General features: G+C 40.0%; 1 protein-coding gene across 1 annotated transcript in view; it reads right to left on the bottom strand.

The window, feature by feature from the left end:
* Positions 1-3,054: 3,054 nt before the first annotated feature.
* LOC107696016 (retinol dehydrogenase 10-A-like) overlaps positions 3,055-13,048 on the bottom strand; it is a 13,480-nt gene continuing 3,486 nt past the window's right edge. The window contains exons 4-7 of the mRNA XM_016496150.1: positions 7,180-7,278; positions 4,982-5,127; positions 4,528-4,659; positions 3,055-4,431 (exon numbers count right to left, since the gene is read on the bottom strand). Of these exons, the coding sequence (XP_016351636.1) occupies positions 4,308-4,431; positions 4,528-4,659; positions 4,982-5,127; positions 7,180-7,278 (501 nt within the window). The 3' untranslated portion in view covers positions 3,055-4,307. The remainder of the gene's footprint in view (positions 4,432-4,527; positions 4,660-4,981; positions 5,128-7,179; positions 7,279-13,048) is intronic.

The raw sequence follows: 13,048 nt of genomic DNA, 5'->3' as shown, positions 1-13,048 counted from the left end.
CAAAACATACCTAACCAGCATATGCTGTTTTTTTCAACAGGGTTCGCAAATGTTTAGCCTAAAAAACACACAGAACACCTCAGCAAATGCAATATGCTAAACTCGCAACACATTAGCAAAAGAATAGCAAAGCGCTACAAAAAAATACTAGAGCAATAGCAATGCGTTAAAATGACTCAGACCATTTTATCAATATGTGCTAAAAATCCTTACGAAAATTAACCATGGTCTTATAGTAATAGTGTAGTAACGTTTTTTGGCATATTGATTACCATTTGTATGACCGCAGTTTTACTACAAATACCATGGTAAACTATGGGTAATCTGTGGTTACCATGGTTTAACTATAGTAACTGTGGTTTTTTGTTTTATTTGTAGATAAACCATGGTTAATTTTCATTAGAACACATTTGTAAATGTATGGTAAGGTGCTAAATCACTCAGACTACCTTAACAATAACAATAATGTGATAAAAAAACAATCAGAACACAGTAGCAAGTGTGTAGCAATACCTAGGTAACCAGTCACGACATCCTAGCATTATAGTAATGAGTTTTGCACAAGCAAGCTGCGATTTCTTAAGAAAAGGAAAATATCTAGTTTCTTTTTGATTGCTGGTTTCTGTTGACTGAAAGAGTGTCCTATGGCGGGTAATGAAGAAACAGATCAATCTCACTGTTACTGTCAATTATAGGTAGCTGCAATTAGTGTGGAATTCAGATTGGGGAAGAAGGAACTCAATATGAAGGTTGATGGATTGACTTGTTGCCTGGCTTTGTAAATGACCTCTTTCTCCCATTTGTTAAATATATTCACATACCTATAAGCATTTAGCACGTTACTATTAGTTTTATGTGCCAGTATCCCTGATATGCCTTGCAACAAGATCATTTTTTACCTTAAATTAATAACTGGGGGTTATCCTTCAAGTGTGGAAAGCTACTAAAATCTTTGCCAATGACAATTTCTCTGTCCCGTTTAACTCGTATAATGCTGTTAACTGGCCTTTTTTGCTATAGGGCAACGAAGTTCATTGATTTTTCCACCAGAATTAAGTGTTATCGACCTTTTAAAGCTAAATCAGTGCTTGTGTTACTCTGCTGAGTGAAAGGGAAAAGAAATCCTGTATGGGCAAGGGAAGCATTTTATCTTGTGTTTTCAAAGCTATGAATTTCTGGCTCTGTGAAGCTTAATTATTTTCTTAGTGGGGAGTTGCTTCAGTTGACTGATCCTATCTCACCAATTACCATAGCTGCGGGAGTTTTGATGTGTCAATATTTCTTTTGTCTCTGTATTACACTAATCTCTGAGTACGGACCATCAGTCAGGCCAATTAGCCTGACTCAAACACCTCCACTGCTGGCTACTGACGTCAGTTGCTTTGAGATCAGTGCTTTTCAGCACTTGAGAACCATTGGCTGCCCAAAGAGCTGTATGTCTGCAGTGCCTGTTGCTATGGGATTGTGAATAACTGACCTCTATGATAAGGCGACAAGATTTCTAAAATGGAAACATTTCCTAGTTCAGTGGTCTAGATATAATTGAAATCTCACTTGTGTTATCTATCAATTAGACATTTATGTAGGCTGTTTTTTTGTTTTTTAATTGTTGTGGGTATACTATTATAATTTGTTTGCCAGTCCCAAACTGGTTTTACTACAATTCATCAAAATAATATTACATCAAAATGATAACTTCACAAAATCTCTTCTGCTCACCAAGGCTGCATGGTTTGATCAAAAATACAATAATATTGTGAAATATTATTACCATTTAAAATAACAGTTTTTCTATTTTAATTTATTTTAAAATGTAATTCCTGTGATGGCAAAGCTGAATTTTCAGCAGCCAATTACTCCAGATCCTTCAGAAATAAAATCATTTTAATTTTAAGATAAAAAAAAAAATCATCAGCAAAGACGTGTTAAACTGATCGAAAACAGCGCAGTTAAATGCAAAAATACATTCTGCTTAAATGGACCCTATGAAAAATACAAAAAAATGAGTAAACTGTGGTCTCATTTATAAAACGTGCATATGCACAGATGTAAACTCATAGAGTAGGCTATGTGTACGCTAAAATCCACGCCAATGTTCAATTCTTGCGGCTGGCCATTCTCACGTAAAGGATTTAGATGTTGACTGGTGCTCTATTATATGTTAATGGAATTAATTAGGTGGCACTCACAAAATGGAGATCTGAAACCATTCAGCTGCACACAATTTCAACATAATTTGTGATTTATAAATTTCACTTCTGAAAGAGAGGCGTGCGCACACGTTTTTGTGTGTGTAGTTCATTCTCTGAATCACATACAGTATGCATTGTGAAATGATCGTAAGATTAAATGTAGGACAGTTTCTACTTAACATTTCATAAATGAGGCCCCATCGTGTTCAGAATGGCACGCCCTCTTATTCACTCAACATTTACTATGACATGGGTTTTCTGAAAAAAATACTAGCCTACACCCACTCAACATGTAATAGGTCTGTATTTGGAAAATAACTCGTAAGCAATTCACTGTTTTTTGACATTGCTAACCTTTCAAAATTGCATTTCAGTTCATCTCTTATGAAACACTCTCAAGCTGTTGTTGAACTAAGTATGATGAGGCATTGTCATTCACAAGCTTAGCAATTTCTCTGATACAGTTCCCCTTTAAGTAAACTCACTTCTCAATCAGTTTTACAAATAAAGATAAGCATTTTGACTTGAATGGAACATGAGTCAAACCAATCTACTGCTTACTAATACTCCCCCAAATTCCCACCCATATGCTGTGATGAACAATAACGCTTCTGTCTGTGAGTACAGTAGGTGTAGTTCCCCTCTGTGAGCTTTCACTTCCAGTATGTCAAGTCACTTGCTCCTGTGGAAGTTATTAAAGGGATGCACTCAGGAATTTAATTACTAGAAAAGCTGGCAAATACTAAAACCTAAGCTTTCTGCACCAAGTCCTGTGCTCAGGAATTTCTGGCATTTGCTGTTGGTGAGAGTCATGCTTATGAAGAGACGCTGAGGTTATGACTAATACACAAAAACCAACAAATAATCTAAATAATTTTATTAATTTAAGTTAGGTAGAGACACTAAACATTGGAACCATGTTGTGTGCTCTTCTATAGAGCACTCTTTAGGAAAGTTACAAAAAAAGTATGTCATACTGTTAACAAATGGCAAAAATGAAGAGGTAGAGATTTTAGGCTCATCACAGTCGGTGAAGGACGCCTATTGGAATGTAGTTTAAACTCATGTGTTCTGTCTTTTTTTTTTGCCTAAACATACATCTGTGAAAACATTTCAATGGTCCAGGTTTAAATACACAAAAAGGAAAAACATTAAATGAACAAATGTGTGTGTGCACAACAAAAATGCATCATATTCATATTGTTATTGACTGAAACTGGTAATTGACATGTGAATTTGTATGAATGACTCATTTAAACAAAAATAAAAAAAAAAGCATGATGAATCCATTATAAAAAAGAAAAAAGATAGGTCTGTAACCAAAATAAAAACTAATTATTTTCAGTTAATTCACAAATTCAAAGTAGGCCGAGTAAAACTAAATATAGTGTTCAGTGACAGGAAAACCAGGCCATCCCTTCCAACTGACGAACTCTCATACATTTCCATATACAAAATACCATAAGTTTGTAGATTATAGAGTAAAACCACACTCCCTTCCCACAGCAGCTGGAAACAGACCAGCGTTTTACCCACTTGTACTTCTCATGACGTCAACAAAGAGAAATGTGGGGGGAACAATGCAAAATATTTCTTATAAAACATCACATGGTTCATAACCGGACACTTGATCTCCTGCTGCTGCCTTTAAATGGATCGGATTAGGGAACGGAGTGGCATGGTGCCACACTGAACTGTGTAGATAATGTTGGCAGTGTAGAGGAAAGTAAATACAGTGCATGTCTACACACAAACAAAACAAAAAAAAGTGACAAGCATTTACTGTTCATACAGTAACATACTGTATAGTTTCACAAAGACACTAGATAATGCTGGTGACTACATCACGTAAATAGTTAATTACATGTATGATTTCAAAACTATTGACAGTATATAGATGGATGGTTTCATTAAGCAAACCTTCAAAAAGACAAAACATAAATCAACAAATAAATCCTTAGTGTAGTACACAGCTTTCTTTGTTCCAGAGGAACAATATGGTAAACCTTTGCATCTGCCAAATGCAAGTGCACCAGTCTAAACGCAGTCTTTTCACTTCCTTCTGCCCTCTCAGTGGTCTTCTCCTCATCCCTTGTGGGTTAGAAACGGCGCCCTCTAGATCCCGTTCTTGGCCTCGTTGTTGTTCATCGCCTCTTTCCTCTGAGCCAGGAAGGGGTACATGCACTTATCCGCACCCAGGAACCGGTACATGCACACGATTGCTTCGAAGGGCAAAATGCTGTAAAACCCAAAACAAACGGGAGAACGTTACTTCCGCTTGCTCCGACCATCTGGAGGCATTTCTAAGTCCGGTTTTAGGACCATTCAAACGCACCTTTTCATAAAGTTGACCATGTAAACAATGCGAGGCGTGCAGATCATGGGCTGGTCTGTCAGGATGGCCCTCATGGCCTGTTTCACACAGAACTCTGGTCTCAATGGAGGGAGAAATGGCTCGATCTCTTTCCTGACCCGCCCAGGAAGGGAGAGAAGGAGAAAACATGATGATTAAGAGTCGTCTTTGTTTAATAAAGTCAGCTCAAAGTGCTTTGCCAGTCAGAGCAAGTCATTATTGAGTGGAAACAGATCCAACATGCACCTTCTATTCAAGTGGAAGCCCCTATTGTGCGCATGAAAACCCAAGCTGACAGTGACATGAGAGGCCACAAGCAAAGCTACCCTGACTGTTGTTAAGCAAGGTCTACTCGAACTAGATACGCATTGTGTCGTTCGCTCTTTTAGTGGCCATCTGAAACCTAATCGTGACATTTGGATGGCTCTTTTCTTACCTTATTCTGCATCCTCTGAACATGCCCGTGTCCACCAGGTAAGGACACACCAGCGTCATCTTGATACCGTCCTTCTCCGAAGCCTTGATTTCGTGGCTCAGGGACTCGTGGAAGCCGATGGCACCAAACTTGCTAGCACAATAATCCTGAAACCGAGAGGAAACAGTGTTTAGTCAAGCTTCCCGAGGCGGTTTTCCTCTAGTAGCGCGGGAGCGCTGGGATCTACGGTTTCATTAGCATTCTTCTGTCGTGTATGGAGTACAGGTAGAGCCGAGCGGGAGGGTTTTGATGTGGTTCGCGGTGGATGGGATCTTCAGAATGGAGTGGGCAAACACAGATGCGTGTAGATAAACACTCTGGAATAAAGGGGCTCACAGAGGCTTGAGTCACTCCAATAATGCAAACCATAAAAAGTCACATTCAAGGAAACATAATAGGTCAGACAGTGTGACAGGGCTTTTGGGACCCTTTGAAGTGAGAGTAAAGATGAGGGCTTGTAAAATAGAAGTGCACGTACAGCTAACAAAACAAAAAAGGTAACGTTTCCCCAAAAGACTGCTGGGAAAATGACACCAGTTTGGACAGCAGTGAAAGAAGAGGATTGTACATGTACTAGAGATCCCTCAAACACACAGGCTGGTTTAATGGACTAAAAGTAACTCTTTAGGTGCAGGAAACTGTTAAACCAGTCTGTTTTTTTCTAGTGCGGTCAAACGATTAATCGCATCCAAAATAAAAGTTTTTGTTTACATAATATGTGTGTGTACTGTGTATGTATATATATATATATAGACACCCACATACAGCATATATTTTGAAAATATTTACATGTAAATATTTGTATTCATATAAATGTTATTTAAATATATTTAATATATAAACGTAACATATTTTTCTAAAATATATACATACATGTGTGTGTATTTATATATACATAAATATGCACAGTACACACACATATATCATGTATACAAAAACGTTTATTTTGGATGCGATTAATCGCGATTAATTGTTTGACAGCACCCATATTAACCCCAGTGAATCATGGGGAATTTGCCTCTGCAGCAGGTAGGCCCAGTGAAACCATTGAGCGTCTTTTGGCATTAACGTGCTCCTTAATTGCGTGCTGTGCGCCGCACCGAATTTCCATGCCATGGCGAGTCAACGTGCCGAGACTCTCCAAACACACTCTCTTTTTCAGTCTGCCAATAGATTTATGTGATGGGTGCAATGTACTGACCTCCACACCAGCTGTGCTGAAAAGGCCCAGTGAACTGGCAACTGTCACAATGTGGCCATGGTTCATCTCTAGCATCTTGGGAAGAAATGCCTTGGTGGTCTGGAAGAGGAAGAGAGAGAGAAGGGGGGGAACAAAGTTATTTTGCTATTGCTGCTCGTCTCTGCCAAAGCCCTTTGATCCGTTTTTTTTCCCTCCTCCCCGACTAATAATTCACTGAGACTAAACACTCATCTCCCTCATCCTGCTGGGGGAGTTTAGAAACACAATTCCATTACAGTCTTAAAGGCCATTTACAGGGAGCTTGCTTTCCACTTGCACTTAGGAGATTAATTTATGTACAGCTCAATTTGTTTTGGTAGATCGAAAAATTTTCATTTCTGACATGGAGGTTTAACTTGGATGAAAAGCAGACTACTTGAATTGATGAAGTATCGCTCCAGACCTTCAAGTGGTTTGGTATTGGTCTGAAATGGCTTATTAAAATGGTGAAAAGACCACTTGCAAATTCACAACAAGTGGTTTGTCTGTGGTTTTCTCTTTTCCCACAACGAGTTGGTCCCAAGAGTGGCATCTCAGTATCAAGCGCACAAAGCCCGAGCGGCGTACTCACTCACCACTGTCACTACAATACGGCTCAAGACCACAACAACACCGCTGTAGGTCAACAAAGACGGGAAACAAACACCAACTTTTTAGGTTTATTTTGGATGCGATTAATCGCGATTAATTGTTTGACAGCACCCATATTAACCCCAGTGAATCATGGGGAATTTGCCTCTGCAGCAGGTAGGCCCAGTGAAACCATTGAGCGTCTTTTGGCATTAACGTGCTCCTTAATTGCGTGCTGTGCGCCGCACCGAATTTCCATGCCATGGCGAGTCAACGTGCCGAGACTCTCCAAACACACTCTCTTTTTCAGTCTGCCAATAGATTTATGTGATGGGTGCAATGTACTGACCTCCACACCAGCTGTGCTGAAAAGGCCCAGTGAACTGGCAACTGTCACAATGTGGCCATGGTTCATCTCTAGCATCTTGGGAAGAAATGCCTTGGTGGTCTGGAAGAGGAAGAGAGAGAGAAGGGGGGGAACAAAGTTATTTTGCTATTGCTGCTCATCTCTGCCAAAGCCCTTTGATCCGTTTTTTTCACCCTCCTCCCCGACTAATAATTCACTGAGACTAAACACTAATCTCCCTCATCCTGCTGGGGGAGTTTAGAAACACAATTCCATTGCAGTCTTAAAGGCCATTTACAGGGAGCTTGCTTTCCACTTGCACTTAGGAGATTAATTTATGTACATCTCAATTTGTTTAGGTAGTACTGGTTTTCGAAAAGTTTCCATTTCTGACATGGAGGTTTAACTTGGATGAAAAGCAGACTACTTGAATTGATGAAGTATCGCTCCAGACCTTCAAGTGGTTTGGTATTGGTCTGAAATGGCTTATTAAAATGGTGAAAAGACCACTTGCAAATTCACAACAAGTGGTTTGTCTGTGGTTTTCTCTTTTCCCACAACGAGTTGGTCCCAAGAGTGGCATCTCAGTATCAAGCGCACAAAGCCCGAGCGGCGTACTCACTCACCACTGTCACTACAATACGGCTCAAGACCACAACAACACCGCTGTAGGTCAACAAAGACGGGAAACAAACACCAACTTTTTAGCCTGGATCAAGCATTAGCATTGGAACGATTAAAGGAATAGTTCATGTGAAAAATCATCATTTATGAGTCAAGGAGTTGAATTTGTAAACCAGATCAGAATGAATCTTTTAGGTAAACCATACTGAAAATTGCCAACTGAAAACAACAATTAATTGAAGTTTGAAAATGACACGAGTTAAAGGAAATTACATTTTGATTTTGGGGTGAACTACACCTTTAAGCTAGGTTTAAAATGTAGAAAATGAACAAAACAACTTGACTTGTAGTTAGCTGGTACTAACTAAAAACTGCTGGGCTAGATTTGTTAACTTTTTTCAGCTGCTCTGACATCCTGTCTGGCTATTATTGACGGTTTCTTTCATGCAAGGAATGTGTCATCGTCCACTTTCGCCTGATCCTGGCTGGACAAAAGAGAGTGAATTAAAAAAAAAAAAAAAACACCACACATGCCTCATCTTCCATTCTCTTCAGACCCAGGGGAAGTGAGGGGGTGGACACAATAATGATGAAAAACATGACCGGCGTCATCCATTTACGGCTTTCTTAGAGAAGACTTGCTGTACAAGCCCCACAGAACCGCCTGTGGCTTTATAGTTAATCCTCAATGGAACACGAAACATGCTATGAAAAATAAAAAAAACTTGAGAGCCAAAAACAACAGAGCCCCTTCCAGAGGCCTTCAATGATATCACCATTTATAAACAAGCCCAACAGTAATGGACCTTGGCCACGCTTGAGAATGGTACCATCTTGCACGGTTTTGTGCGCGGTTCGCACCTCTGCCAGCCGTCCTAACACGTCAGCTTGACATGTTGTTGAAATATGGCACTGGAATCTCTCAAATTCACTTCCACTGACTTCACTTCCATGAGGCAGGCCAGTCGTGCGATTGAGCGCTGCGGTCCACATGCTACGCATTTAATTCCTGACGTTAACAGTAAACTGTATTTTTCCAGCGCATTAAGTGTAAAATTGCTCTTAATATTCATCTCATTGTGTTGGGGGGGTTCCTTCAAGGGAGCAGACTTGGACCAGTTTGAAGCTTTACTCGTGCCTTGCATGCCAAACTGATGGTAAGTATGCGTGCAAATGAAGCATTAGGATAGATTGGGCCTGTGGTGCACATAATGCTAACATCTTCCAAACACTGCAATCTACAGTATTAAAATTTGATTTGGAAAGTTTGGACTATGTGCTGCTTCTAATGAGACAGGCTAGCATGATAAAAGACAGAAAGTCACGAATCACGCAATCAAAAGTCTACTCTTGCATCAAGTGGTGAAATACTTACTCCTGCTGCAGAACTTGAAGCCTTTCAAATAGCTCAATGTAATCAAAGCCATCAATGAAAATGTGATGTACAGAAATGGAGACATTTGTTAACACAGGAAGGCATTACATTGAGTCATTGGAAAGGACACCATTTAAGTCATACCATACATTCAATCTACATTTACCTTGAATTAGCAAACACTCGCTGGTAATGTTGGGTTTGATTTTGGTGAAGTAACTGGTAATCAACCCAATGTTACCAATTAAACCAGCATTACCCACCCAGCTACATAACTTGACCAAAATCAAACTCAACATTACCAGTCTACATGACTAATGCGGAGTTTGACTGGTCAAGCAGCTATGTTGGTAATGTTGGGTTTGGTTTTGGTCTGGTAACTGGTCTGGTATTCAACCCATAGTTAGTAATTAAACCCAACATTTCCAGTCTATCTTCATAACAGAAATTGAGTTTGACTGGTCATTTTCTAAGCAAGTAATGTTGTGTTTGATTTTGGTCAGGTAACTGGGCTGGTAATCAATCCAATGTTACCAATTAAACCAAAAAATACCCATCCAGCTTCAGTACTTGACCAAAATCAAACCCAACATTACCAGTCTAGCTACTTGACTAGTGTTGCGTTTAACTGGTCAGCTAAGCTGGTAATGTTGGGTTTGATTTTGGTCAAGTAGCTGGGCTTGACCAAATCAAACCCATCATTACCAACAAAGGCCCTTGACCAATAGTCTATCAACCCATAACCTCTGAACTTGCACAAATGAGCAGAAATGGCTAAGAGTCTTTGTAAATACCCAATCTGCTATGGAATGAGGGGGCCGCCACTGATGTGGGCATGGCCTTGCTGACCTCGCAGACATAAAATGTGTGAAACTGAACAGAAGTTCATGTCTTAATTCATAGCTTCTGTAATTGCTTCTCAGCGCCTGAGTTTACACTAAATTAACTTCCAACAGCAGAGAGCTTCCTTGGCCCTTGCAGTGGTTCTATGCCTGTTGTGCTCTCTAATTGATACAAGCTCAAGTGCATCGCTCCTCACAAAGCTCTTCACAGCTGCTGTGTCAGCCTGGATTAGTGCTAATGTTTGACCAATAGGAATATGCACAAATATTGTCACACAGAAAAGCCCAGATGGCCGGTAATTAAAAGAAAGTGGACCGACCCGAGAAATGTAGCAAAGCATTGGCCAGATTGATGTACAGCCCTCAGACTGAACGCCCAGAGAAAATGAAGTGAGGGCTAATTGATATGCTGTTACTGTATTGCCAATGTCTCATTAAAATGGGGGACGGGATCTATGGAATCAAAATGAACTCGGAAGCGGTTTAACCTTACTCAGATAATCCAAATTAAGCTGTTGTTGGCCAGGAGCTCTGCAAATATAAGCCGCCCCAAGTCAAATAACGGGTGCAGGTGCATTGGCCTTGAGCAAGACCATCTAAAACTACTCAAGTAAGACCCTTCTGCCTGGCTGCTCCCTTTCTCCTGGTCTAGCAGGAATGTGGGCTGGAGAACTTGGCTCCTGTCGTTTGGCATCTTGTCAAGCTGATCCCTAGACAAGAAAGCAATTGTCACATAAGTGGGTCAGGCAGCAGCTCCCCATTACCAGCAAGCTTGTGTACAAGACTCTCTTTCCCTTGATGCTTTTCTCTAGGGACAGCCCTGAGTCTGTTGCTTCAGCCACGCTCACTTAGCAACTAGGAGGCTTTCACGGACACCACTGCACCCAGGTGTGGAATGCACTGCTCACATATCGCCTATTATGGGGTCACCATCAGAGAGGAAGGAGGAAGCTTACTCCATTCAGCACTCCAAAATCTGACTAGGCACTAAATCTGGTCATTTGCATCACTTAAACTTTTACTTCGCCAAGTACCAGTCAGTCCGCCACAGTGCTACTCCGATGGGCCATTCGATCTGAAAGGGCTCAGCGGAGAACTCGCTGGTCCTGGGACTAAAATGCAGCTGTAAGCCTCAGCCTGGAAGAGCACTGCTCTGAGTTAATGGCCTCACTTCCTGTTGGCTCCTCCAGTTTTGTTGCATTCCCACCATGCTATCCAACAAAATAAAGACGATGTCCATCTGGAGTTTACCCTTCCTGCCTTAAGAGTTTCGAAACACAGCGGACCGTTGAAATCAAGGCGCTGAACCGGCTGCCAGGTCATGTTTGAGACTCTTTAAGAGGATGATATGGACCTGTTGTGAAGACAGGCTTAAGAAACTTCACTATGGCCAGAGGAAAGAAAAATGTGATGAAATTAAGGATTTGGAAGGCAGTAGCTTTAACTTGGAAAAATACCAAACAGTTAATGGAACAAACAAATATCTGAAATGCATTAAAGCAAAAACACGCAACAGCTTTTGCAATTTATTCTCCCACTAGCATGGGAAAGTAATGGACCTGAATGCCATATTAGCACATTATGGAGAGATTAAAGACCATGAAATGGCTTAGGTTTTCTTGCCTATATTGTCACATATGCAATTAAAATAGTTTGACCAGGACATATTAAGCATGTTGTACACAATCAGTATTATTAAAATATCAAATACACATTTAAAAATTTTAAAAAGGCCACAAAACTTTGATTTTTTTTTTTTTTACTTTTGAAAATTGCAATAATTAAAAATACATAAAACATCTACATTTTTAAAGTGTGCCCAACCAAGCTCGAAAAACACAAAAAAAAAAAAAAAAAAAAAAAAAAAAAAAAGAAAAAAAAAAAAGTCAATTAAGATGAAAAATAAATAAATAATACAAATAGGTAAATAAATGACCACCAGGGCCATCATCTGAGAGAGACTGGAGTTCCGAGTCCTATAATAGCCCACTTATTGGGTCCGGGGGAGGGAGGACCCCCACCCATAAAAATGTTTGTCCCAGGCCCTTTAATTTAAGTGACAGTGCTAAACCTTGTAAATGCATATTTTAAATATAATTTCTGTACAAAACAAGCCAACACAGTTAGGCTAATTGTAAATGGGAAGACAAAAGAAGAAGGGAAAAAGGGAAGTCTTGTGTCACAGTGTTACGAACCACATGCAAGCAGCAACCAATTAAGAGAAAATGTTTGTGTAAGAAAGAAAGAGGAAAAGCAGTGTTGGTGCATTTCTATTCAGCTGGCTTATGGCTTTAATGACCACAACCTCCACTCGGTATTCCTTGCCTGTCCTTAATGATTAAGCTCTGCTTTCATCTTAAACCCCCACAAGGAACCATGCGCTGCATAAAGCTTAAGCAAACACAACCAAAACCTTAATGAGAATCCCAGCTCTAACAAGTGCATCTGCTACAGCACCACTGTGGCTTACACTGAACAACTTCACAAGTTAAAAAATGAAAATATAGATAGCAAAGAACATGGTGTACACTAAAGCTCAGTTTGTGGCCAAGCATTTTCATGCTTCATTATAAGGACTTCCAGCATTCATTCACATATCTGCCCATGTAAAAAAAAAAAAAAGTAATGTAATGTGATGTGATAACACCCTAAGAACATCAAAAAGTCAACAAGTAAAAAGCCATCAATATATTTATTTTCCAGGCAGTCTGGGATGATATCAACCCTCACCTCTCCAACAAACATTAACCATTCTGTCTTACATATCATTAAAATATAAAAATCCCCAACAGACACGTGCAGGAAAAAAAAAACATCCACAATCCACCTCAACATGACTTTAGCGGCATGATTTAAAACAAACTGTCCCATTACAGCTCATCCCATAAGGTGGTCTCAGTAAGACAATGCAAACTACAGACAGGCCATTTACGCATTTACTGGCAAGAGGTTAATTAGTGAGGCCAAGTGAGAATGGACTCGCCCAAATGGTACTTCCCCAGGCAGGATGTGCGCTTCAATGGGCTTTAAA

Source organism: Sinocyclocheilus anshuiensis, unplaced genomic scaffold (assembly GCF_001515605.1).
Source record: "Sinocyclocheilus anshuiensis isolate Anshui unplaced genomic scaffold, SAMN03320099.WGS_v1.1 scaffold786, whole genome shotgun sequence".
Classification (NCBI taxonomy): domain Eukaryota; kingdom Metazoa; phylum Chordata; class Actinopteri; order Cypriniformes; family Cyprinidae; genus Sinocyclocheilus; species Sinocyclocheilus anshuiensis.
This window is presented reverse-complemented; position numbering and strand designations above follow the sequence as displayed.